The sequence below is a fragment of the Myotis yumanensis genome, unplaced genomic scaffold (genome assembly GCF_028538775.1).
Source record: "Myotis yumanensis isolate MYYU_CA2020_CCGP unplaced genomic scaffold, mMyoYum1.0.hap1 SCAF_13, whole genome shotgun sequence".
In the NCBI taxonomy this organism is placed as follows: domain Eukaryota; kingdom Metazoa; phylum Chordata; class Mammalia; order Chiroptera; family Vespertilionidae; genus Myotis; species Myotis yumanensis.
In genome coordinates, this window is record NW_027223764.1 from 44,701,540 (window position 1) to 44,729,322 (window position 27,783).

The 27,783-nt window shown below is 40.5% G+C and overlaps 2 protein-coding genes across 3 annotated transcripts in view; one reads left to right on the forward strand and one right to left on the reverse strand.

The window, feature by feature from the left end:
- Positions 1-1,558: 1,558 nt before the first annotated feature.
- AP3M1 (adaptor related protein complex 3 subunit mu 1) lies at positions 1,559-18,008 on the reverse strand. Of its 2 annotated transcripts, none has more exons than XM_070433035.1 (9): positions 17,755-18,008; positions 11,960-12,235; positions 11,145-11,316; positions 9,215-9,352; positions 8,204-8,289; positions 7,362-7,495; positions 6,228-6,435; positions 4,598-4,742; positions 1,559-4,133 (listed from the first exon to the last, which is right to left on the reverse strand). In XM_070433035.1, exons 2-9 carry the CDS (start codon positions 12,230-12,232, stop codon positions 4,033-4,035), a joined length of 1,257 nt encoding a protein of 418 aa, XP_070289136.1. In that variant the 5' UTR covers positions 12,233-12,235; positions 17,755-18,008; the 3' UTR covers positions 1,559-4,032. The 2 variants fall into 2 exon arrangements, with proteins under 2 accessions (XP_070289136.1, XP_070289137.1); XM_070433036.1 differs by lacking the exon at positions 17,755-18,008 and adding an exon at positions 16,807-17,528.
- Positions 18,009-18,229: 221 nt separating this feature from the next.
- Positions 18,230-27,783, forward strand: part of ADK (adenosine kinase) — a 483,761-nt gene continuing 474,207 nt past the window's right edge. Inside the window, exon 1 of the mRNA XM_070433037.1 lies at positions 18,230-18,361. Coding sequence (XP_070289138.1) covers positions 18,297-18,361 — 65 coding nt within the window. The 5' untranslated portion in view covers positions 18,230-18,296. The remainder of the gene's footprint in view (positions 18,362-27,783) is intronic.

Consider the following 27,783-nt stretch of genomic DNA (forward strand, 5'->3'; position numbering starts at 1 on the left):
CTCAGGCTTCCTCTATTTCCTATTAACTGATGAAGATTATTTTCAAGGCCCTCAGCATATTTGGATAGTTGCTTACCTGATATAAATGCAATATTAATGCCTTTAAAGTATGAATCTATGCCAAAGATCACCTTTTGTTTTACTAAAGATTACTAGAGGAAATAAAACACTTCCAGTTCTTCCAGTGTTTTGAGACACTGGTTTACCCTTTATGCCGATGTGCTTTTCTCTAATATCAGTGCTCAAGACACAGTGAAGCAAATTAAAAAAACACACACGAAACAACAACAAAAAAAACCCCCGAATGATTAGACATCACCACTAAAACTACATTTATAAGCTAGGATTTGTTATATGCAAATATTTTCTGCCTTTTCTTTTGTTCTGTTTAAAACAATAAAGTGCATTTGTATAAATAATGCTTTAAATGATATTTTAGCAAGAATTTTTAGGTCAGGTTTCTCATTAGTTTTGAAAAACAACCAGTGGAACTAATCCTCAAGCCTAATGTTGTGCTGTAAGTAGTAGAAACCAGCAGTATGTTTACTTAACAAAGATCTGTGCAATGATGGACACCTTTGGGGATTATATACTAGGAGCAAAAGTGACAGAGGTTAACAAAAGGAGGAAAGCAGCAGGTGATGCGACCGTCCTCTGGTTGAAGTCGTCTGCCTCATTTTAGACGATTCTATCCATCCCTGGAGGCTATCACCATCCCCCAAGGAGCTGAAGGTGTTACATGTGCAGGCCTGTTTGTCATACTCCTCCTGCTGGAAGCACTGACCAAGAGTAGGAGCAGGTTCCTGGAGGAGAGCTGGGCCATCACTGATTTTGCCTGATTTGCTAGGTCTGAAAGGGGTAAATATCATTAAAAGGCTATAGTTAGTGTTGCTTCAGCTTAGAAAAGTTACTGAGTAGGGAGGCAGAGTCTAGCCTGCTTGAGTCCACAGGAAATGTCCAAAGCTACTGAATCAGCTCAGCAACAGTATTCATGGTCTCATTTTTGCAGTTCACCCTGTGTTCATTGGTGCTGCCTTCCTGCTGTATTATAGGTTAGTCACTTTCTCAAATCAGAATACCCTGAGGGCAGTGAGACAAATGTCTTCCAAAGGCTCTTCTCTAGTACCACTTAAGGAACAAACCCATCTTTGAGTAAAAGGATGGTGACTCCCTTACACAGAAAACAAGCATCTACTTCATTTGCTCTTAAGATACACTCCTTTAACAATTTAGAAAGCAGAGCCATTCTGGGATTAGCTAGAATTCTGAGCTTGAAAAATAGTCCAATACTACTAAGTATTACTGCATCTCTGTTATTAGTACATGGTGGTAGGGAGAAGCAGCTTTGATCAATCTGTGGCCAAAAGGGTGATGGGTGATGTGTAGAGAGCGTATGCATCACGGTTAACACACCGAGGCTGAGAGAGGAGCACTGGAAGTGCTTTGTAGTCGCCTTCACACCAGGTACGACAGAACAGTCTCATCAGGCTGTGCTTGCTCTGACACTGCGACCCGCCCCTTTGAGAATGCTCAATCAACAGTCAAGCTAAAAAGTCAATTTGTTGCTTTCATCTTTTTATTGACAGTATAGCCAGAGCTGGAGGAAGGATTTACTGGGTTCCATCAAATCAATAAATACAATAATTTAATTGTAAAAGGAAATAGTCTATTTGGAAGTTTTATCAGGAATTGCTAGAGGCAAGGGACTCTTGGCATACAATCTGCTTGTATATAAGAGGAGACAGCACAGAAAGAAAATGGGACACCGGGTACAGATGGCTGATTAGGGATTCAGCAGAAAGAAAGCAAATGAACTGATTGTTCTTTTGAGGTATGAACTTTGTAAAACACTAAAAATAAAAAGTAGTTGAACTGGGTAGCCAACATTAAGCAAAGGGAATCAATATTTTCAACATCTTGATTTTAGCTGCCTAGCTGATGATGCTACCCGGGAAATTTTGTTGTTGTTAATCCTCACCTGAGGATATTTTTTCCATTGATTATTAGAGTAAAAGGGAGGGAGAGAGGTGAAGAGAGAGGGAGGGAGGGAGGGAGGGAGAAAGGCGGGGGGAGAAAGGAGTGGGGGAGAGAAACACTGATTGGTTGCCTCCTGCACGTGCCCTGGTCGGGCAGGGGATTGAACCTGCAACCCTCTGATGCTTGGGCTCACGCTCTAACCAACTGAGTAACACCGGCCTGGGCTCTAGAAATTTCAAAGTTGCAAAAAGTGACTTTTCCTGCTAGATGAAAGGTGGGCTGGGTGCCCTAGGCAGGCAAAGGTAAGAATGTTGCTGTATATTGGCCTCCCTGCACCAGCACCAAACACTAGTCCTTGACAGAATGGGATGAGTGTCAGGGCTACCTTTAACATAAAGGAAAGGGAGGTATAAGCTGAGAAGAATGGAGTCATAAAAAGAAATCTAATAGCATAGGTAAGGACAAGGAGGAAAATATGAAGAACAAGCACTTATATCTTAACTTTTAGCCTTTCTCCATTCTTCATGTCTAATGAGGCAAAATAACTGGGCAAGGACTACTAAGCCAGTGAAGTTGAGTGGAATACAACTGTAGACTGGCAGCCGACCACGATGACCAAACGGTTTAAATGTTACTGAGGATTTTATTTCTGCCTCACGATGTTCTTCTATATGATTTGTCAGTACAGCAGAGACATGTAAGTACTCCAGTGACAATTTCAACAACAGTTTCAGGACAGAAGCTATTGACTATAGCTTTGAGAAACACACAATATGAAAAGGGAGTTCCCCTTGAAGACAAGGGACACAGGCAAATTCAACCCCTTAAGAACAACAACACATACACACAGACAACAGTATGGTTATTTCCCAAGGGAAAGGGGGGTGGGGGAAGGAAGAAGAAGGTTTAGAGGGAATAAATGGTGATGGAAGGAGATGTGACTTGGGGTGATGAACACACAATACAATATACAATATACAGATGATGTAATTATAGAATTATACACCTGAAACCTATATAAATTTATTAGCCAATGTCACTTCAATAAATTCAATAAAAAAGTAAAAATAACAAAAAAGATGAAAGACCATAGTGAGGCAGGCATATTTTCCTCCTTTTGCTGATCTACAGCATGAGGCCTTTAGGCTAACTATAGTTTAATTGGTGTTGGATAAGCTTTATAAAACATGAAGATGGCAAAGGTTCACTTACATTCTTATTTTACTACTTTAATTTATTTAAAATCTCAAACACTTGTGCTTGCAATAACTTCCTAAAAGCAGTAGTGTTCCCTTATATTACCTTAATAAAGCATTTGCCCCTTTCATACAAATGATTTTTACTGTGCTAACAGCTGAACCAATGGTGCAAAACTGAGATGGTACTTACTGCAGCAAGGTCTCTGTAAATTAAAATCTGCGCTTTACATAGAAATCTTATTTATAAAAAAGACAATACCAAGTACAGTGAGAATGGAGCGTGGAGGAGCAGTGCTCCTTGCCAGGGCATGTGGAGGTGGCTTCTGCTACAGTGCTTGCTTAATGGCACAAGTGAAAAGCTGAATAAGGCAAACACTTGAAGAGGCAGTTTTTTTGTAAACTTCTTGGGGTGGAGGGAATTTCCTCTTGGAACAGATGCTGATTTGGGATGGCTAAGATCAGGTGTGATATTTGGCTGCACTTGACACTTCACATTACAGATGAATACAGCTGCTGGCTGAGATCAGTTCACTTGTTTTAGGAGAGAGGTTATCACTGTAGCCTTCTGCCTTTACTGTTACAATGTGCAACCTCCAGCTGGTGCCCCCTATGGAGAAAATCACCCCCAAAATCTTCCTAAGTAAAAGATACAAAACAAGCTAGGTTATTAAAAAATTACCTTAGCTTAAAGCTCCTTAAGAACCCTACATGGAGCACTAAGCAACTCTGTTAGCAGCGTGTAGCTCACACAAATGCTTTAACTAGACTAAGTATTCCCACCCACTTGGTACCTCATAGTAACAAACTATAATGACACTGAGAAAACAAACAGATCTCGAAGGATTTTGGCCTCTTCTCATGTCCTCACTTGGAACTTTCCAGCTTTTGTGACATATTTGACTCCTTTAAATGGCTTATACTTCTCCCCATACATGTCCAAGCGGTTTACTTTTAAGCCTGTGTCAAAAAGAATAGGTAGGGAAAAGAATACATTATTATCCTGGTCACATCAACCAATACAGTATTTGTTTAACAGTGAGCACTACACAGTAAATCTGACATTAACCAGGGTCCCTTATACCACTGGGAACCAATATCCCTTCTACCATATACAAATTACCGCATTGTGGGGATATTATTCAGTTCAGATTCCCTTGTGGGCAAGGAATGTCTTAAGGTTAAGTCTACTTTCTGAATGCAGAACTCCTTTGGTGCTTGAATCAGGGTTGGGGTAAAGGAAAACTGTGTGAAACAGGTGCTCTCTAAAATCACTGTCCCTGAGAGGCTGGCCCCATAGCAATGTGAAAGGCAAACTGGAGCTATTGCTCTTTCTAGAGAGGGAGTGTTACCCTTCTAAGCTCCTAGTAGTTGACCTCAGCAGAACTCAGTTGCCCTTAAACACAAATCAAATTTATCCTTACCTGAAATAGCAAGCTGCTGGATCTTGAACTGTATGTTGAGGCTTGGATTTTCTTCTGGCTTGGGTGCTCCAGACTGTAAATTTACCAGCCCTTTAAGACTTGGGAGCTTTTGTGGAGTAATTTTCCCCACATCCCATGTTAGTACCTTAAAAAGACATGAAAAACAAACAATCTGAACCATTTAATAAAGATAAATGTTCAAAGACACCATAAACTTTTGTACAAAATGAAGCACAGTGTCTTGGAAACAAGAGACCTGGGACCTTCACTGAGTTCACCACTAATTGGTTCTGTGAGTCTAAATGGAGAGTCAATAGAGAACCAACATTAGTTGAACACTGACTTTTGGATATAGCACTGTGCTTAGCACTACCTTTATGTTATCTTATAGAAGCCTGTGATGTAGATTTTGTCTTTTTACAAATGAGGAAATTAAGGCTCAGAGGTAAAATGATTGCTCAAGGTCACACAGCTAGATAGGGACAAGGCTGGGATTTGAACCTAAGGCTATCTGATTTCAAATGCTCTTTCTACTATGTCACATTCACTGTTTCTGTCTGAGCCTCAAGTTTATTTTTGTGTAAAATGAGAAGACTGACCTAAACTGGTATTTTAAACGTTCAGCTGTGGAAGCCTTTGTTCAAATGAAATCTATAGCGTGGAAGCTCAGTAATAGATGAAAAAGAGAAGCTGGTTTGTGAAGGGCCAGGCATCTGAAGCCCCTCTTCACTTCTCAGGCCTGTGTGGTTCTTCAAATCCTTAGGACTGCATTAGATGATCTTTAATATTCTATGATTTTATTTAAAAATATGCCTTTTTGCCTGGCTGGTGTGGCTCAGTTGGTTGAATGTTGCCCCATGCACCAGGTCACCAGTTCAATTCCTGGTCAGGGAACATGCCCAGGTTGTGGGCTTGATCTCGAGTAGAGGGTGTACAGGAGGCAGCCGGTTGATGTTTGTTTCTCTCTCATTGATGTTTCTCTCTCTCTCTCTGTGAAATCAATAAAAACATATTTTAAAAAAATATGCCTTTCATTTACCAGGCAGTCCAATGACTCTGCTGTTGAAAATAATATTTTTTACCCAACCAGGAAGCTGAGAGAAAAATCATCTTTTGCAGTTTCTCTGAAGACCCTCTGCTAGAGGCACATTTATGTAGGGTGAGGACGCTGTTTTCCTAGCCAACACCTCCTGTGGAAAAGTATAAAACAATGCTCTTAAATTAAAAAAAAAAAAAAAAAAAAAAAAAAAGAAGAGAAAGATCTAAATGATCAATTTCTACAGTAAATGTAACAATAGCCTATATGTCTTCTTATAGCCACACAATGTTTTTCTCTTTTTAAAAAGCTTTTATATCTTCTTCCTCATTAGAGAATGAGTGCCTGGATTATCAATGGATGAGCAAAGGTGTGCACACTGAGGGGGGACAGAATGAGTCTGTTCTGTCCTGAGCGTCAGATGCAGTATTTCCTTCATAGCCACTGGCAAAAGCACAGCACAGTATGCTCTCTCTGTTTTGTTAGGAACTTTAGTTTTAACCAAGACTCTAAAACCTTACCTCTAGCCCCTGCCCCAAATCACAAAATAAAGATTGCAGAAACACGCTCACTCTTGATTTGAGGTGGTTATACCTTGGTAACTGGATCAAATGTATAGCTGCCTTGTGTTGGTGTCAGGTTCATATTCAGCACAACTTTTGGCATGTGAACTGTCACTGTGATTCCTTCAATAGTTTTTCCCATATTCTGCTTTGGTCCAATTGTAATATCAAATCTGCCACAAGAACTGTTCTCCTTAAAGCTGATGCTATGTTTCACATACACTGGTATTGCCACTAGACTAAAAAGATAAAGACACAAAAGTACAGACACACATAATTAATGGTATGAGACAGCTCAGGAAGTGACCTTAAAACCTCAGTCCAGGGTATCTACCCTGCCTCTAAGTTCACTATAAGACCTTATACCCCTAGAAGTGCAGATTCTGCATCTGCACTGGGGGTGGGGGTGCAGTGAGTACAGCACATTGTTCTGGTACCACTACACTAGGAATTATACAATTTCTGAGGAGGAAGTATACAAATCAAGATAGAAATCTGAAGCTTAATTATAGTATAAACAATTGGGGCAAATAGCCCTAGTTTAAAGAAATGAATTAAGATCTATAGAAAGATAATTTACCATTATGCAAACTAATTAAGCAGTTTGTATGTGGTAAGAGCCAAGAAACAATTCAAATCTCTGCTTTTGAGTCCTGTCCTGATGCCAGCTAAATAACTTCTGATATTTTCTAGGGACAAACTAGCTACAACCCACAACACTAAATCATTCATTTAAACCCCAGTGCAAAATAATTAATTAATTAATTAAAGAAAACAAACCCCAGTGCATAGAAGAGTGACTTGGAGCCAGTTAGTTGGGGAATGTCCTGGGCACTATAGGTAGGTCTGTCCCCTTCTGTCAGCCATGAAGTGTATAGACCATAGTAAAATTATGGCATGGGTTCATGGTTTTGCTCAAGTTATACAGCTCCAAATGCTTGCTCTCAGGTACATACTTTACTAAGGTCTCATTTACTACTAGTCTACTCTTAGATTCAAGGTACACTGATTATTTTAGAAACATATTTTCACCAGTTCTTGGTTCTCCTGGTGAACCATGGCTAAAGGCAGCAACGATGAACTCAAGAATCCAACTATCAAAATGAAAAGTCAATTCTATTCAGCATATTGATATATGATGGCGGTATCTGGTTGATCAACATACTTTTGTGAGCTGACCCGATATGATATGAGTCGGAAATTTCCATCTGGAGGAATAAATGACAAAACTCTTTCAGATTCCCAACGTTTGAACCGGATGCAGGGGTGGAAGCTGACATCATCTAGTAGCCTGGGGTTCTGCCAGGAAAACAGAACACAACCACCATATTCAGAGGATAAGGAACATGGCAACTCTATTCAGATATGAGAAATTAATATTCTCCCTAAAGATAAAGCAGTCATGTAAGAGTCTGTTATTACGACCACATCATAAGCATAGTTTTACAATGCTCTAAAGTTTGCAAATATTTTATATTATTATTTTACTTGAATCTTAACTATGAAGTAGAAAATCCAAGAGTTTCATTTCCATTTTATAGATGAAAAAACTGAGGTTCAAAGAACTCAAGGTCAAGACAAGTTAGTGGCAGAGACTGAACTGGAACTCAGTTTTCTTGATTGTTCTTAGTGGTGTGTCATGCCGAGTCTAAAATGATGCAAAAGATTAATGCCCTTTCATACCAGCAAAACAAATAATAATCCAATGAAATCAATGCTGCAGAATTGCAGAAGCCAGCTAGCCATTTAAGCTACTTCTAGCACACCTGGGCAAAGACCTCTCCTCCGCCTTCCATACAGGCCATGCTCATCACGTAAGCGAGTGTCCTGGTAAGTTGTGCTAGGATAACTTCTGAGATAATCTTTTACAATCTAAGATACAAGACTGTCTCAGTGTTTATCATTTCATTTAGTGCTGCATATGTATTAGGCATGCAAGGAGCTATAGGACAGGCAAACAAAACCTACCATGAAAAAAAGCCCTCCAAAACAAACAAAAAAACCTACCATGAAAGAAAGGGAAAGGTCAGGCATTCCGGATAACTTAATGCAAGCATCAATGACCCCCTGAATTTCTGCAAAGACTGTAGATCCTAAAGAAAGAAAAAAAAGGTGATAACATCATCGGATCTGCGTTTTTATGAGTTACCACTGTGTTGAAGTAATGGAGATACCTCCTGGATGTCAGATATACTGAACCTTTGCCATCTATTATCAGATCAGTGGACAGAGATCCATTATATTCAGCTTCTTCACAGAGTGCCATGGCCCATACCTAACACAGGTTGGAATATGATAATTCTAAGGAAAATCAAACCTGTCTATATCTCTATAGAGTCAAGCTTGTAAAACTGCTGGATATGAAGTTAAAATATTTTTCACAGAATTTTAAAATGAGGCAAGTTTCTCATGAAATGGACTAAGCTACCTGTTAACTTTTAAGAAATAGGAGCCATTATTCTGCAACAGTACAGCTATTTTCTGTATGATGGAATTTTATAATGAAAAGGGTACTCACTAAAGAAAAGCTATTGGTTATAGTTCACAATAACTCAGTTTCACACCAACTAGCTGTGCTACCGTGAGCAGCTTACTTAACCCTTCTGAACTTCAGTTTCCTTACGTATAAAATGTGAGGGTTGGAGATGTTTAAAATGTTTGTGATCTAATACAGCACTGTTGTTTTGTCTGGGATCTTTACTAGAAATACTGCACAAAAAATAGTAGCAAAAGTATGGTGTATGGTAGAAGTACAATAAACGTTAGAATGAATAAATGGCAAGAGGAGAGGTGTACAGGGTAATAATCAGATTAATGTAAGACAACAAAAGATCTGATTTACAAAGATTGGCCGATCTCAACTAGTGGTTATGAAAATTATATGTAATCTCTGAGCAAAATAAATTTAAACATTAGTCTTTCCACTGAAACTACACTGCCAAGGAATTTCAATTTTCTCTTCAGCTTATGTCAGCTGAACTGTTTTTTCCCCAAATAAGACCACATGCACACAATTACCTGATTTATCTATAATTGCATCTATTTCTTCAACGACATCAAAATAGGCTTCATTATTTGTGTACTTTACTCCTGCACGGCGCCATGGGATGTTGGACAGCTGCCCAGTGGGGAGTGTGTCCCCAACATTACTACTGCCTAGAAACCAGAAAAGAGAAAGCAAAACTAATGCATAAAATGGTCAACAGAAAAGCTATTAACAGGGGGAAAAAAAAAAGAATATTTTAGCTGCTTCTTTATTGTTTGGGTTTTTCTTCATTGAAGTTGTGGATGGTTTCTAGAATTGTTGGAGACATATTCATACTAACATGATCAAATTTCTAGAAGACAGAAATAGGCCATGTGGTCCTCTATCTGCCAAACCAGGTTAAATTCATTTACTTATCTTTTGCTTCCTGTGTGTTAACAGTAACCTAACCTAATTCCAGTGGCTCAACAACAGACTCTCATCCTGCTGCCACTGATAAAAAAAGAGGATGGTTGTTTCAAAACCTTCTGTCGATAAAATGTCTCCACTGAGAATACAGGGTGATAACTAGGTCCTTTGGTATTCAGCTTGGATTCTACATGAGATGCTGCCAAGCAGGCCTCAGTGGAGTAACTGCAATGAAGAACATACTCTGGCCTTTTTCCATTTTAAGGTCAGCACACCCTTCTGGCTACAATATGGCTAATGTTCAATATCTGGCTAATTTCCTGGTAAACTGACATAGGTTTGAAAATAAATCTGGTTGTCCTAAACATATATCCTTGCACTTCTAAATAGTTACCAATATGGTTAATTTACATTTCCAATTCAAATGTAGTACATGCTTAACAATAACGACAACTTTCATTATGACTACATCACCTACAAAGTATGAAACTGCTTTTAAAAATCTTACTGTTATTTGCGTATTTCAATTTTAATTTTTTTTTTCCAGTTCCCTCCCATCCAGAGTATAAGTTTTAGGAAGGAGCACAGACACGCCATCTTATCTTTCCTTGAATTTCTCCTGACATTCAGCCTTGTACAGAGGATGAATAGGAGCTATGGAATGAACGGTTTCTTACAGGCCTCTCTCACCCACTTTAGATTAGTGCCCTTGGAGAGGCATTTACAATGGTGGACAGTAGAGTTGGAATGGCACATAACATTTCATAGAAATCTTTCTCTAGAAGACTTTAATTTTTTTCAAAAGAATATTGTCATCTGAATGTACCTAATTTCTAGCCCTACTGAAGAATTAAATCAAAATTGGAAATTTATAACACAAGTACAAGGTCCACAATGCATGAGATATCACAAATAGACTTAATTTCTTGTCTTTCTGTCTTAGCACATCTTTTTCATGTATAAATGAGCTGCCAAAGGGAGCACTTGCATGTATAAAACAAAGACCTGGAGGAGAAGTATATACTCTGTGGTAGCAAGTCTCACATTTTCTATACTTTATTAATTGTAGGGTAGCAGCATATGCCAGTTTTTTAATACTATTTTTATTTTTTTTCTGGTTTTATTGAGTTATAATTGACATATAACATTATGTTAAGTTTAAGGTATACGATAGAGTGATTTATATGTATACATTGCAAAATAATTCTCATAGTAAGTTTCAGTAACATCCATCATGACATTTGCTTCTTTAGGATTAACTGTGATCATTTATTTAGTCTTATTATTTAGTATTAAATAATAGTAATATTATTATGGTTTTGTAGAAAAACCTATAATAAAAAGTAATAACCAAGAAGTTCTTTAGCATTTAAGACCCAGCAAAATAGATTTTTAAACATGAAAGGAAATATACATCCATTTAAAATTCAACACTAACTTTAATTCCGGCCAAACTGGACTATCTTAAGGATCTGCCAGATCATAAGAAATGGTGTTGAGTTGTTTATAAGGTTTTAGTTGCTCAATTCCTAATAAAGTGTATTTTCGCCTCACCTGTAATAGAGTTGACGACAGAACGGAGAATTGTTGGTGGTTTAATCAGTTCTTTCAAAATGTTAGATTCAGTAGCCAGTGGAAATCCATTGTCTAACATTTCTTCCAAGAGCTCATACACTATGACCACATTATCCTTAATTGCAGCCTCTGAACATTCACCAAAGTAGTCCTGATAAAATACCACGGAAGGAATGAAGAAAGGCTTGCTAAATACTTTTTGTTCTGAAGGGTAAACTTACAGTTGCATAATTCAATGAATGTAAAACAAAGGGAAAAAAAACACCTTTGAAAGTTCTATATAATATTTTCTTAAATTTCTGGATTGATTTGAATTTCTATTACATATTATGCCAGAAAGTACAGTGAAGCATTAAACCAGAATGTGAACTATAAACTCCCCTTGTCCTGATTAGGTACCCCAAAACACACAGATTAAAGTATTTGGCATATTCAGTAAAACGAAAAAAATAAAATGTGAACATCAGATTTCATGACCAATAAAAATCTTGGGACCACTCAGAGAACTGTGTGTGGAAAGCACTATTGTTTCCTGATGACATAATTTATAATACATGTAAAAAATAAGGCTTCCATGCCAATGAGAGTTTTCTGTTCTCCTAAAACAGTGAATGGAGCAGCCATGTGTGCTACTGTAGGCCCTACATAAAAGGGTTTATGCATAGTTGAAGACAGAGAGAGAGGGACAGTAGGACAGACAGCACAACAAAAGCTGGATAGTTAAAAAATATAATAATGTGTCCCCCCCAACTATCTTGGGTAATTTAAGTTCAAAGATCTAATGAATAACCAACCTGAAAAGTGTCAGCAACTCGATGTAGGAATTCAATTACAAAGAGAGGTGGCACTTCAGTCTGTATGACAGACACAAAGAAGAGCTTATCCCTATAGATACTGATGAGGTAGTGGTGAGGTGTTGAAATGACAGGTGGTACATTTTCAACATCAGCAGCTTTCTCTTGAGCTTCAAAGAAATAATCACAGACAGATTGGCTCACAACACTCTTCCAGTGCTTCTCTAGAAATATGTCACCGGAACAGTTTATGAGAAATAGACTGTGGATCATTTTCTGGGGGAAAAAAGTTTAAATTTAGTATACATCAAAGGTATCTTTATATTATCCTGACACCAAACCCAGAAAAGGCAATACAAGAAACTATAGACCATTTTCATTTAAAAACATGGAAGCAAAACTTCTAAACAAAATACCAGCAACTGAATCCAACATCATAAAAAAATATTATACTGATGTACCTTGACCAAGTGCGATTTGTTCCAAGAATGCACAGATGGTTTCAACATATGAAAATCAATTAACACAATACACAGTATCTACACTAATAAAAGGGTAATATGCTATTTAGACCGGATGTCTTTCGGACGTCCTTCTTGACAAAGCCACGGTGGCAGAGACAGAGGCAGAGACGGTTAGGGGTGATCAGGCTGGCAGGGGAGAGCAGTTAGGGGCGATCAGGCAGGCAGGCAGAGTTGGTTAGGGGCGATCAGGTAAGCAGGGGAGCAGTTGGGGCGATCAGGCAGACAGGGAGGGAGGTGAGTGGTTAGGAGCCAGCGGTCCCAGATTGCAAGAGGGATGTCTGACTGCCGGTTTAGGAAGCAAAACTCCTAAACAAAATACCAGTGGGATTAGGCCTAAATTGGCAGTCAGACATCCCTGAGGGGTTCTGGATTGGAGAGGGTGCAGGCTGGGCTGAAGATCCCCCCCCAACCCCCCATGCACGAATTTTGTGCACCGGGCCTCTAGTTAGAAACATAAAATACCACCCAATAGGATTTCCTGCAATGATGTATATGTCCTGTATCTGTGCTGTCCAATACAGTACCACTAATCACATATGACTAATGAACACCTGAAATTTGGCTAATGCAACCGATGTACTAAAGTTTTAATTTTAATTAATTTTAATTATATGTAGTTAGTGGTTACCATATTGGACTGGGCAGCAAATGTGCTGTTTGAACTTATATTAAGAGAAATAGTTGAAGGGTATGCTTCTTGTATAGTTAGAAGCCAAAGTGTGTTCTAATAATTTAGAGCAGAAATTATATTTAAAGGAGCTGATATATGTTCTCTTCTTCAACCATTTATCTTATAGAAAGAATAGTTCACATGTATCTGTGGTACTCTATTGCTCCAATACACCCTAAAAGACTGCTGTTCTTAAAACAAGCGACTTTGAAGTTTTCTTTATTTTTAGAGGCCAGATTCCTACTCATCGTTTTAAGCTGGTGAAAAATTCTTTCCAGGAAAAGTTTCCACCAAAGCTGCTTTCATTGGCAGTAGTTCAGATCTCAGAAGAATACAGCACGTTAAACTGGCCATCTGGATTTATTGTTATCCTTAGTGCTGAGATGAAAGCATAACACTTCGTAGCTTTCATTAGTGCTTAGCTTAAAAAACCCATCTTAACCTTCTACTATACGAAAAGAGCTGATTTCCTGTATCCATATTATGACCAAGGGCCTAATGCATATCACAATTAAATAAATATCACTTGCAGCCTGTTTCTTCTGCTACTTACTCTTTTAGTAGCTGCACTTACTTCTTTTATTATTTTTAAAAACCTCCTGGGAAAAGCTACACACACACCACCACCACAACTATCTTTTTGTTCTTAGTGACTTTGAGCCAGAAAACAGAATTCTCCCAGTTATTTTAAAGCCACTTGAGAAACTGTCTTCAGAGGCAGTCCCATCAGAGCTTTGCCTACAGCTTAAATACTTCATAAATCCCCTTTACCAAATGTTGGACATACTCATCCTGATGATGCATAAGCAGTGCAATTACAATAGTCAAAATATCCTTGGAAGAGAAAAAAGAAAATGTATTCCCTCTATATAGAACAGAATAAAGGCATGGAAGGCAAGAGAGGCATATCCAAGGTGAGAGAATGAGACCAGAAAAGAATCTGGCTCACCTGATTCTCAGCCAATATGTTGACCATTTGTACACTCAACAAGTAGTTTTGAATGTTTTCTATATTAAATAATGGGGAGACAGGGGTGAACAAAATACAGGCCCTGAACGTAAGAGTTTAGAGTTCAACAAAGAAGGCAAAAAACTCAATACAGTAAGATGTAAATCCTATTATGACGGGGAAATGCAGTGTACTATAGAAATTTGCAAGGCTTTATGATGAGAGAGAACACAAGATAAAGAAATCCAGTAAAATTTAGCAACTTTAGAAGGTGAGGGGAATGGTGAGATGAAATACGCAGAGATGGGTTCACTTTGTTCTCAGGGCAATGTAAAATCATTTTTACAGTTTTAGGCAGGGGATCCATACAATCCCATTTACAGTTTTAGGAAGATTGCACTGTGGCAAATGCATAAAAGGGAAACTGGCTATTGTGAGACCAGTTGAGAGATGCGTTATGGCTGTGGCCTGAACTAGAATGTTGACAGTAGGGATGGAGTAAAATAAAAAGATAAGAGAAACATTTTGGTTTGAGCAAAGAGTGGGGAGGGAGAAGAGGGGGGTATGGAGGGAAAATGAGGCATTGAACCCTAGTTCTGTAAGATCAGACCCAATTCTGGTTATATTTGAATCAAACGGACATATGCAAAAGATATATGGGTCTGGTGCTCCCAAGAGAAGCCGAGTTGGAAATAGATTTGTATAATAATCATTATTTTTGTTAATGGGAATTGTAATTCTAAGGCGAATAAAACTACAAAGAAAGAGTGTGAATTGAAGAGAGTCTGTGAAAGGAACTCCAACGTTTGAGTAGCAGCTGGGTCAAGGAAATGTGCCTAAAAAAAGAATATTTGGATGCACTCTCCCTCCTGGGAGTCAGCCGGCCCTTTTTCCTTCCCCTTCTTCTTCCCCCCACAGGCATTCATCTCCTAAATGCTAAGGGTCCCCATGAGACTTGCAACCAGGAGCGCAATGGCCAGTGGCACCTCATCCCAGGCTAACCCCCTAAACTGTCTCCAAGGCCCCCTTCTCTCTGACTTTCCTGTGAGTTGGTATTAGTCCCACCTGGGCTCACCTCCTTCCCATCTGTTCTAGAGCCAAAGCAGCCCGCCTAGCCTCTCTTGTTGCCTCTTCTATCCTAAGACCCTCCTTGCTTCACTGTCCCATTTTAATAAACATACTCTAAAAAAAAAAAAGATCTGGCTGAAAAAGGATAAGAAAAAAGCAGAGAAGGTAATGGTTTTTTAGTAACTATAGTGTGTTAGTGTGCTTCCAGAAGAATGGAGTTTTAAACATCGTAAATGGCACAAACAGTTCAAGCTACAAGAACTGAAAGTGTTGATTTAAGTTTCTCAACTTTCTTTTCATTATTACCTGCTAAAGGAGCCTTTTCAGACTCCCCTTCTATCATACCCCTCCCCTAGAGAGTTTCAAACCACAAGTATATACTGTATATTTCTTTATGTACTTTTGAGATATTTGTGCTTTATAAAAAGAATATGATTTTTTCTTGTCCCTACTGAGAATATATAATTTAACACAGAGAGGATGTTGATGATCTTATTAAAAGCAGTTTCAGTGAGAGTTTAATGGAAAACTGGAAACCAGGTAATACTGTAAAGGGCTGAGAAATGAGAAATAAGTAGCAAGAAGTGGGAAAAACAGAGATAAGGAGAGCAGATGATACATTCAAGGACTCTAGTTGTGAAGGAAATGAAAAGACAGGCAAATAAATGGGTGTAGTTCATAAAGTTAAGGAAGAATATTTTTAAATTGGAAAGAAAAGGTGTGAGCAGAGCGGGGAAGGCAGATGATGTAGGGGAGAGAATAACTAAAAAAAGAAAGAAAACCCTGTAAAGGTAGGAGAGGATGGCATTGGTCAACTAGGTGAAAGGATTTGTTTTCCATAAGGAGAAGGGACATTTTTTCCTCTTTAAACAAATGGGAAGAAGGTTTACATATTTGGTTGCAGGAAGATGATGGCTTTTATTTTCTCTGTGTAACAGGAAGGAAGGTAATTTGCAGATGGAGAGAGAATTCCTCTTCTTTACAAATACCATTTCCTACCCACGAATTGAGATACTACTGAGCACCTTACAAGTATCTTACTCTGCAGGGAACTCCAATAGTTGAATGCTTCTTAGAAACACTGTAAAAATACCAAGATTCAATATGAAAAGCTAATCTGATTGCAAAGAGAGCTTTCCTACTAAAGACACGTTAAGTTTTGGACAATTCTTCATTCACCTCATTTCTCCACTTTTCCTATGGTTTCAATGGAAAGTGTCCTCCTCCCTTCTTTCCAGAACGAACCCTTCCATTTGTCATTTTGAATCTTTAATGTTATACATTGGTTAACTGGTTTTCTGCACCGAAGATAATGGTGCAGCCGGGTCAAGGAAATGGTGCCTAAAAAAAAGAATATTTGGGCCCTAACCGGTTTGGCTCAGTGGATAGAGCGTCAGCCTGCGGACTGAAGGGTCCCAGGTTCGATTCCGGCCAAGGGCATGTACCTTGGTTGTGGGCACATCCCCAGTAGGAGGTGTGCAGGAGGCAGCTGATCGATGTTTCTAACTCTCTATCCCTCTCCCTTCCTCTCTGTAAAACAAAAAAAAAAAAATCAATAAAATATATTCTTTAAAAAAGAATATTTGGACGCATTCCTAAAAACAAACAAACCAAGCTTTTCAGGAACCTTGCCCACCTCAATAAGCGTCTGCTCCGTGCTCCAAGGGAAGAAGGATCACGTCCGCACCGGCAGTCTCTCCATTCAGTAGCCGACTCTCTAACTTCCTAATCCTCACATCCCGCCACCCGGTCTCAGACTCCCACGGGCTCCTTGAACCCTGGCAGCATCTCCTGTCACTGATAACATTCCCCCAGACAAAACCAATACTTCTTACCCTATTACTATAGGAAACTCCACCTGCTTTGTTCTCACCTTGGACGTCTCCTTCCGGCTCACTCCCCGTGCTTTCTTCCTGTTATCCTTCTACCATCCCTGCCTAAACCACCGTCGCAAACCCGATACATCCCAAGTTCCACAAAATTCCTCCTCCTCGCGCGAGGGCTCCCGATTTTATCGAGGCACCACCTTTTTAACCACGTACGCTATCAGCTTCGGCTCCAGATCCAAGCCCCATCTACCAAGTGCGAGCAGCCAAACTGGCCATCGCTCTCCCGTACTCCTCGCCACCTCCTGCTTAGGTTCCCACCACCTGCCAGTCTTCGGAGCGGCAGCACCCTCCTCACTGTATTCCCCGCACCTGGCTCCTCCAGGCGCCACCCTCTATCCTAACAGGATGTGCGCTCAGGTCCGTCCCGGGTTTGGTTCTCCTAAGCAGAAGCCTGGGGCTGAGGTCCGAGTCGTCGGCACTCCAGCTCACGGTGGGTGACAATACCTTCTTCACGCGCCGGAGGACGGAGAGGGACCCCAATGAGCCTGAACCGCTCGGGCCTGGAGCCTGCGAACACAGTGCTGTAGGGGCACCGTCCCTTCCGGCCCGGCTGGCAAGAAAGTCCGGAAGGCCAGGAGGGAGATCGCGGCCCCGGCCCGCAGCGCGGGAGACGCGCCCGCAGCCCCGGATAGTCAGATTACGCCCCCGTTTTCCAGCCGTCCCCAGAACGCAGACTCTCCGCCCCTCACACTCACCCCAACACCTGGGCCTGTCAGTGATTCGGCGCCGGGTCCTCTCCGCACCGGGACTGAGGCAGCGCAGTAGGCCGTGAGGACCCCGCCGTTGGAGTGCCCAGTAGATTGCCTGACTGACAACTTCAAGGAGACCAACCAGGTCTACAGATTTGGAAAGGTTAAGTAAGCGGGAAGGTGTTGAATGAGAAGAAATACATCTCTTGAGTTTTAGGGTTCAAATATTTTAGATTCCCGAGAATTCAGAAGAATGAGGGGGTTTCGCGTTCCTGGACTCAGGCGCTCATCCGCAACCTAACACAATTTGCGGGGGGGGGCGGGTTGGCCCCCTACGAGGAGGGGCGGGGCCGGGAAGGGGCGGTACTAGCCGATGGGTGGAGCTGAGGGGTCGAGCCAATGATTGCGGGCGGGAGAGGCGTGAACTGGGAGGAGCCGAGAGGGAGGGGTTTGTAAAAAACGGAGGCGGTGTTACGAGGCGGGGGCGGCACTGCAGCGCCGAAGGGGTGGGGCGCACGCTGGATCCTAAGTGGAGTGGGAGTGCGAAGATGGCCACGGCAGAGGAGGAGCCGAAGCCCAAAAAGCTGAAGGTGGAGGCGCCGCGAGCGCTGAGGTGAGCGCTACCTGCGTGGGGTGGAGGGTGGCGGCGCCGGCCTCTAACCCGGGCCTACGTGTGGGTTGCACTGGGTGGTGGCCTGGCTGCCGGCGTGGGGCCAACACGTGGATGCCGCTCTTCGGGGTGCAGCCCGCATGGCCGCGACCTCTCTCCGGGTGCCCGCCCCGTTTGGCGGAGTCGCCTCCAGTCTGGGAGCGGCTCCAGCCGCCCTTGGCCAATCAGAGCGCCGGCAGCGGGGGCCGAGCCGGCTGTGGGCAGGCTGCGGCCGCCACGTGGGAGTCCTCCCGCCTGGGCTGCTGCGAGTCCGGAGGACCGAACCGGACCAGAGCAAAGTCACATGCCGCCGCCTCCTCTTTGCCGGGGTGTGACGTGGAAGAGGCCCAGCGAGTGCTCTGCCCTGGGGCAAAGACAGACTTGTTGGGTGTTTTTCGTAAAAGGGAGACTTGGCTTTCCTTTTCTTAACACACTCTGGATGCTGGCGCTTTTGCAGACAGTCTGCCAGCGACCCAGACCCAGCCCCCGAGGCTTGGCTGCGGGGTGAGGGTTGGGGGTGGGAGCGGCATTTAGCTGAACGGATAGGAAAGGCTGCTTTTTCTTCTTTTTTTTTCCCTCTGCATTTTTTGGCTTCAGTTGAGGGCAGTACTGGGCCTAACACCTGCTTCACGTGTGATTGATGTTGCAACTTTTACTTACAAAAAATTGTTCAATATTCCTACGTATAAAGTGCAGCGTGCACAGCCCTTGGTGATTTTGAAATGTTCATTGGAAGGCAGTGGTTTTTCTAATTAAAAACAAACATATCAAATTGATTTAAAACTATTGGGACACGCCTCATTATACAAGAGGAATCTCATTTCTTCCAACATCATTTACTTCTAAAAGAATGGATCATTCGTAATTGAAAAAAGAGCACGTACTGGCCCAAATCGTCGCCAGTGCCTTGTGGAGGAAAGGGACCACATGCTGACCCGACAAGCTCAGGGGAGGCCTGCATGGCAGTTTTGCAACTCAGACTTAAAGTAACCACAAAGGATGGTCTGAAATGAAACTTAAACCAAAAGCAATTATGGTGGGCAGTCATGTCATAGGCCGGTATCTTCACTGACAAGGTCAACCTTTATCGGTCTTTTTGCATCGACTAGTATAATAACATACCTTTGAAATGTCTGGGTAACTTGTAACTTCCCTTTTTCTGGACCCCTTGGGGTACAACCTAATGTGCTGGGCGCCAGGACAGATACCACAAATTCCTTCATTGTTATCATGTTAATTGTTCCTGCACCCATCTAAGCATGTGTCTATCATTTTACTTTTTATCCAATCCCAGGGGTTTCCCTGCTCTGCTTTCTCCCCCCTCTCTAGTCTATCACCAATGGATTTCACGTAACCCACCTACGTCCCTTTCCTTTGATTGCAATGTATAAATACAGATGTAACCAGCCCATTCTTCGGAGCATTATATCAATTCATTGAGGTTCTGCTTCCTGGATCAAATAAACTCACAAAAATTCTTTACAGGTTTCAATGTTTGTGTTTTTACGTTAACAGCCTTTAATGTATTTCTACTACCTTCAAAGGGTTAGTGTCCTTACCTTGTATGAAGAAAATAAACCTTTAAAAAATCAGGACATTCTTTTTTAAGCTTTCAGACCATAGTGTAAAGCAGCGATTTTCAACTGGTGTGCTGCAAGAATTTTAAAACATGCAAAGCTGACTATTTAGTCAGAGGCTCTGATCTCTTTTCCCTTTCATTGTCAAATTAAAAAATGACAACAGCCAACACAATAGCCATCTGGGTGTAAATGAATCAAATGTGTACCTTTTTTTTTTTTTTTGGTGTGCTGCAGAATTTTAGTAATTAGCTTATGTATGCCATGAGATGAAAAAGGATTGAAAATCTCTGGAGTAAAGAAAGCAAGGGCTTTTGAATCAGACCTACCTTGGTTCAAGGCATGTGCTTCCCTATGTGGTCCATTAATAGAGGACTTATTGTTTTAAAAGGCACCTCCTCCACAAAGTTTCCTTTTTCCAAAGTGGAAGTCAGATGCAACTTTTCTCTACTATCCTACTAAACATACTGCTTTTAGGTTTTCCCTTACGTGCATCATTTTCAAAGTGCTTTCCTATTTTACAGATGAGGAAATTGATGCCAAATGAAATAGTTAAGGAACTGAAATATGAACCCAGAGCATGTGGGTGCAAGTTTATTGTTGTTTGACTCTACTGTACCTACTTTTATGAGCCACCCAAGGTGCTTATACATCATTAAAACTAATGATAAACAATGTTTAATACTTAAGTATGTTTGTGCTAGGCACTGTTTAAGCATTTTACCTATTTTTACTCATTCAATCCGCAAGAACACTACAAGGTAGATACTGTAATTACCCCCATTTTACCGAGCAAGCATAAAGTTAAGTAATTTATCAAGTCACCTATCTAATAAGTGATGGGGTTGGGATTTTAATCCAGGTAGTCTCATTCCAAGTCTGTACTCTCAGTTACCATGCTATACTTACTAACTTCAAGCAATTTATGCAAAAACCCTAAATTGTTAACTCAGTTTTTCTATTATTTTTGCTCCTTTTTTTTTTTGTTAGCATACATAACTTTTTATGTTGTTGAAATAGGTGGGCATATGATACAAAATAATTCTTAAATATATATATATATTTTATGTCATTAATGTCTACTTCAAATTTGTAAAAAGTCTTTAGGCAGCTGAAGCTCATTTTATACATTATGTACTTGGTGCCACCTTAGAATTGAAGTTAAAATATTAGACACTTGAGTATTGGGACAAATCTCTTAAATTTTGTGTGAAGACCTTTTGGGATCGCCTGCTTCTACTTTTTTTGTTTTTTAAATATATTTTATTGATTTTAGTGAGGAAGAGAGAGAGAGATGGAGACATCAATGATGAGAGAGAATCATTGATTGGCTGCCTCCTGCATGCCCCCTCCTGGGGATCAAGCCTGCAACCCAGGCATGTGCCCTTGGCCGGAATTGAACCTGGGATCCTTCAGTCTGCAGGCCGATGCTCTATCCATTGAGCCAAGCCAGCTAGGGCTGCTCTTACTCTTATTATATTAGTTTGTTTTTAAGTGTCACAGTGTGATAAAGCACTGAGTGATTGGCTGCATGCATTATCTATGATGACTTGTTTGACAGTTCAGGGGCTAGCTACCACTTTCGGTGGACTTTTAAGGAGAATGATTTATAAAGTTTAAGCATAGTTTAATGTGTAGATCAGTCATTGGGGAACAAATAAATTTATGAGATATATTTGTAGAGATCAGGGAAAAAGGATTTAGGCCTTTGTGAAAATTTCAGTTAGCTCTGGAATAGGGATTTTCAACCAGAGGACATTTGACATTGTATGGAGTCATTTTTGATGGGAGGTGCTACTGGCACATAGTGGGTGGAATTCCAGGATGCTGTTAAACATCCTATAGTGCACAGAAAGCTCCCTATAACAAAGAATTATCCAGCCTAAATTGACAATAGTGTTGAAATAGAAAAAACTTTGCCCTAGGGAGAACAATCTGACAAGTGTAGCCTTTTCTAAGTTGGGTTGCTTTTCAGGTTGTAGCAGCTACTGAAGTTGCAAAGAAATAAACATTCTAGCCCTAACTGGTTTGGCTCAGTGGATAGAGCATCATCCTGCAGACTCAAAGGTCCCAGGTTCAATTCCAGTCAAGGGCGTGTACCTGGGTTGCGGGCACATCCCCAGTGGGGAGTGTGCAGGAGGCAGCTGATCGATGTTTCTCTCTCATTGATGTTTCTAACTCTCTATCCCTCTCCCTTCCTCTCTGTAAAAAATCAATAAAATGTATTTTAAAAAAAGAAAAGAAACACTCACATTGGGTTTGGGGAACAAAAGGGAACATTAATTGAATGCCAGACAGTATGTGAGGGACTTTATGTATACTATCTTATTTAATTTTTCCAGCAACCTGTGAGGTAGGAGTAATGATCCCCATATTACAGGTGAGGTATTTAGGGCTGAAAGAAGTTGAGAAGCATCTTTGGGAACTGCTCTTTAGATGAAGATGTCCCACCAGTATTACCTATATTTAGGTCCTCTTAGTTTTCTTTTCTCTACTTTGGAAATCTCATCCAAGTTCACTTCTTTAGCGGTCACCTCTAAGAGGATACGGTTTCTTCCAAGGCTTGTTCAGCACATGCCAAGTCTGTTCTTTGAATCAGTATTTCAAGTGACTGCTATTTTTATCATGGCACTAAACATTAGGGACCTATATATAGAGAGGTGAGACCCAGGTTTCATCCTCCTGGTAGAAGTGAGTGGGGTTTGGGAAAATAGTACCTGAGGATAGTGAAGGATGACAAAGAGTTAACCAGGTGTGAAGTAGGGTACCTGGCTTTGTAGGAAAGTTTGTTTGGAGGTAGAAATGGGAGATAGCTGCTCCTGGGGGAGCTACAGATGATTTGGTCTGACTTGTAGCAGAAGGTGTATGGAGTCCCGACATTGTACTGGATGCTTTCACATGTGTGAATATCCTTTAGCTCTCAGACCAGTTTTACTATTTGCTGAATATCTCCTTCTGAGTGTCTTGCTGCCACTTCAAAATCATATATGTCAAACTAAATTAATCTGTTGTCTTACATCTGCACCTTCATCCATGGTTCCTGCATCTGTTAATGGCACCACTAACTTGTCTTTCTCCAAAGTTTGGAACCTAGATACTTGATTCATTTTCTAGTCGCAGAATTTTCTAAGTTAGTCTTCTTCAATAATGTCTCATAAATGCCTTTCCTTTTCAATTTCTGCTGCCACAACGAGTTTAGACTTCATCTTGCTTGGACTTTGTATTGGCTTCCTAACTAGTCTCTCTACTTCCAGTCTCAAGTTCTGCCTAATCTTTTTCAGGCATAACTTTACTTACTCATCATCCTATATAATAAAACCCTAATATGCAAATTGACCGAACAGTGGAACGAACTGATCGCTATGATGTGCACGGAAGTGCTTGGAGCCCAAGGAAAATGGGAAGACCTCTAGGAAAAAGAGACATTGGAAACTGTGTTTTTGCCCTGGCTGGTTTGGCTCCGTTGATAGAGTGTTGGCCTGCAGACTGAAGGAACCTGGGTTCGATTCCAGTTAAGGGCACATGCCCCAGTTGCAGGCTCGATCCCCAGTAGGGGTCATGCAGGAGACAGCCAATCAGTGATTCTCTCTCATCATAGATGTTTCTGTCTCTCCCACTCCCTTTCTGAAATCAATAAAAAAAATTTTTTTTTTTAAAGAAAAAGAAAATAAAAAAGAAAACTTTGTGATTTTAGGTCTAGGCCTAGGCTAAATAAAACATGAGTCTGATATGTTCCTTTTTACCTGGAAGATGACTTTACTTCCCTTTTCATCAATTAAAATCCTGTGTGCAAAATGTTCACAGTTAAGTAGGAAAAAAAAAGAATCAAAATAATAAAGAGCATTCTGGTCAGGATGGAAACCAGCAGAGCAGTGATTTAGAGCATGTCTTTGGAATCTGACATCTGGTTTGACTCTTGGTTTTTATTAACTGGTAATTCTAGGAAGCTTGCTTACTGACCCCATGCCTCTGTTTTCTCACCGATGAAAGGAATATAATAATAGTACCTACCTCAAAAGATTGTTGAGAGGATTTCATGAGGAAATGATTATAAAATTGGCACATAGTAAGTCTTCATACAAAATACCTCAGGAGACTTTTTCCACTTTCCTGTTAGCTGTTATTATGGAGTACTGTTTATTCTGCTTTTGGCTCCCCACTCTGCTCTAAATGCAGCAGTTACAAACTCAAAAGGAAAATGAAAAGATGTAGATATTCTCAAGAACAGGTAAATATCTTCAGGGACTGAAATGGAAAGGAAATTTACAGTTAGACTTTGGGTTCAGAGGCTGGTAGAAATAACTGTGCAGGGGAACTGGAGTTAGATATTCTGGATGAAACTGGGAGCTGGGCTGGGTCTGAATGAAAAAAAGCTGAACTCTTCCGCTTCCAGCTGTTGCTTTAAAAAGCTGTGGACCTGAGATGGTGACACAGTGGCTGAACTGCCAGATGGCTCGGAGTTGGGAACTGTGATATCTCCACTGTCACCCAGTACAACAGCACCGAGCTTGGAGATAGCGGGCTCTGGAAGAGGGAGGGGTAGCTTACTTCAGGAAAAAGGAAGGGAAAGTTTGAGCATGCAAACATATGAGAAAGACCATTACTTAGACAGTAAACACAAACACCAGAAGATAAATTCACTCAGAACCTAACCGAATTACTAGAGCAATTTCAAAATGACTTCAAGTATTTTAAATATCTTTAAAAAGATAAAAGAAGTAATAGCCATTAAGAAACAACATGTTATAAATAAAAAATAGGTAGATATGAAGTAAATGGTGATGTAAAAGAAAAAAAAAAGTTACTGAAAATAAAAAAAAGTAAGGTGGTTAAACTTGAGACCAAATATATTTGAAGGGAAAGTTAGCAAATTGAAAGATAGTACTGAATAATTCACCCAGATGTAGCACAAAGGAATAAAGAGAAATTAAGAGATGTTAATGTAAATTGAGAGGCTCCAACTTAATTTAACTGTGGGTTCCAAAAAGAGGAAATAGTGTAAATGGTGGAGAGTTCATATCAGAAGACATGATGACAGAATTTTTCAAAAATTATGAAAGAACAAATCCCTCATGTTGAAAGCTTATTTTAGGTATATAGGAAGACAAAAACAAAAAATCCACACTAAAACTATAGGGATTTCAATCATAATTATATTAACTAGAGGCCCGGTGCACAGAATTTGTGCAGGGGGGGGGGGGTCCCTCAGCCCAGCCTGCACCCTCTCCAATCTGGGACCCCTCGGGGGATGTCCAACTGCCTGTGAGATCAGGCCTAAACCGGCAGTCAGATATCCCTCTCACAATCCGGGACAGCTGGCTCCCAACCGCTCGCCTGCCTGCCTGCCTGATTGTCCCTAACTGCTTCTGCCTGCCAGCCTGAGCACCCCCTAACCACTCCCCTGCCAGCCTGATCGATGCATAACTGCTCCCCTGCTGGCCTGGTTGCCCCCAACTGCCCTCCCCTGCCAGCCCAGTCGCCCCCAACTGCCCTCCCCTGCAGGCCTGATCGCCCACAACTGCTCTCCCCTGCAGGCCAACTTGTGGCTGTGGGCACTGCCATCTTTGAGGGTGTGACAATGAGCATATTCCTTCCTTATTGGCTGTGGGCGCCACCATATTTGAGGGTGTGACGGTCAGTTAGCATATTCCCTCTTTATTGGCTGTGGGTGCCACCATCTTTGAGGGCGGGGCAGTAATTAGCATATTCCCTCCTTATTGGCTGTGGGTACTGCCGTCTTTGTGACGGTGTGAGCATCAATTAGCATATTCCCTCTTTATTAGATAGGCTGTGTATAAAAAGTCTGAAAATTTAGACACCAAAAATTTAATAGTTGCTCTAGATGGAAGGATTGAGGTTATTTTTGTTTTCTTTATTCTTTTTTTTTTGTGTGTGTTATCCAGTTTTTCTACACTGAATATATAGATTAGGGCTCTTGATTTTAAGCTGGAGAAACTTGATATGCACTGAATACATAATTTGGCTGAGTATGAGTGGCTAAATATCACAGTTAAAGAATGTACCTCTGAGATACTAAGTAAATCTGGAACTTCGTAAAATAAGTATTATGATTTTGTTATAGGTTGTAATCTTTTCATTTATATGTCTGAAATTCCAAAAGCTCTGTAAACTGGAAGTTTTTTAAAAAGTGTGAGGTGAATTAATTTGATAGCAAAACTTGAACTGATACAAGGCTCTTTGTAGTATTTGTCTGACACAAATGTATATGTTTTGCTGTAGAAATATTAATCTGTTAATGGTATGCAGCATGAAACCCACCTAGGAAGTTTGTAAAATATACAGTATGTGTAGTGTATTACCTTCTTAAAATCAGTAAATTTCTGAAACCCATAAGATTCTAGCCCCCAAACACATCTTGCCCCAGTAATTCAACAAAAGGATTGTGGACCTTTATTAAAAATTTAAATAGTCAGCTTTTTAAAGTTTGCTGTTATGCAGGAACAATAATTTTTCATCAGAGTCAGTTGCTAGTATTTTCCTACAGTTCCCATTATACACTTCTGTGATACTAAATAGATGCTTATTTCAAAGAGCTCTTTTGGCTAGCTCTATCATAGTACCTGTACTGGTTATGTCATTGAATTATTGGTTATCTTCCTCTATAATAGTAACTGACTAAGGCAAAAAGTTCTCTTTAACTCTTGGATTTGAAGATTTGGAAGGCTTATTTCACTGAAGTGGCCTCATAAACTGAAGTTTCACATAGTGTTTGAGATACATTTTAAATATTTTCCAGGGCAGATTCAAAGTTGTTGCCCACAGATGTTTTATTTCTGATGTGTTTGTTTGTACCTTTTTGTACTTGTAGCTTCACACAATTGCTTTAAAAAATGTGTTGATCTAGAAAGCAGTGTAATTACTAGTAGCTTTCAACATAAGAACATCTGAGTTTTTACTTACATTTTTGTTTTCATTGATTGCCTGCATTATAATTTCAGCATATTTTCTAGAATAGAATAAGAAAATATATGTACAGCAATTATCATGTAAGAAATTCTTACCTTCTCAAGGTACATCAGCAAGCCACACTTAGGTTCTGGTAAGCCCTGTTATTTTGCAATGTTATTTGAACATATAGGATAATAGATATGAAGGTAGTCCCTGTGATTATTGATCACTTATAAAATTAGGGATTATCAGAAATGATACTGAAGTGGTTGTTTGCTATTTGCATTTTAGAGGCGGAGGTGGTGCATCACTAGTAGAAGCATTTCTAAGTCTCTAAGAGTCTCAATTACCAGGATAACTGGGAAGTCCAGCCATATATGACTCATTCTAGAAGTACATATATTGCCTCTATTGCCCTCTGGCATTGGATTTATTTCTCACACAGGCCATCCCAAAGTAACAAGGAAGATGGCATTTCTCAACCCCAGGCCAAAACTCTCATGAGCACAATAGAAGAGACTTTCTACGTCCAGATATCAGTTTTGAGAATACTCTGGTCCCACATACCCGCCATTGAACCAATTACTGTGTCAGGGGTGGGGATTTTGGTCAGACTTAGATATATTGTCATTGCTCATCCCATGTGTGTGTGCATGGCCATGGTGTGGGTGTTGGTGTATGTGTGAGCCAGTGGATATTATGTATGTGGGGGAGTGGATAGATGTTGAGGGGGGTACTCTAATCACCAACTCCACTGACACCAGGACCTTACAGGGTAAGGGAGGTGGTGTCATTCCCTCAGCAAGAGAAAAGTCCATTATAGTATGTATAGGAAATGTTTATGAAAACAGTGTTCCCACTCAAACCCTCATTCCTCAAGGTCCAGCCTAAGTCTATCTT

What these genes read in the sequence shown, in the direction of transcription:
- AP3M1 (XM_070433035.1), bottom strand. Translation starts at nt 12,232, where the DNA reads ATGATCCACAGTCTATTTCTCATAAACTGTTCCGGTGACATATTTCTA. An exon ending in CATTTGATCCAGTTACCAAG is followed by an intron (nt 4,743 to 6,227) that starts GTATAACCACCT and finishes TGTCTTTTTAAG; the next exon opens with GTACTAACATGGGATGTGGG. An exon ending in CCAGCAGCTTGCTATTTCAG is followed by an intron (nt 4,134 to 4,597) that starts GTAAGGATAAAT and finishes TTTTTGACACAG; the next exon opens with GCTTAAAAGTAAACCGCTTG.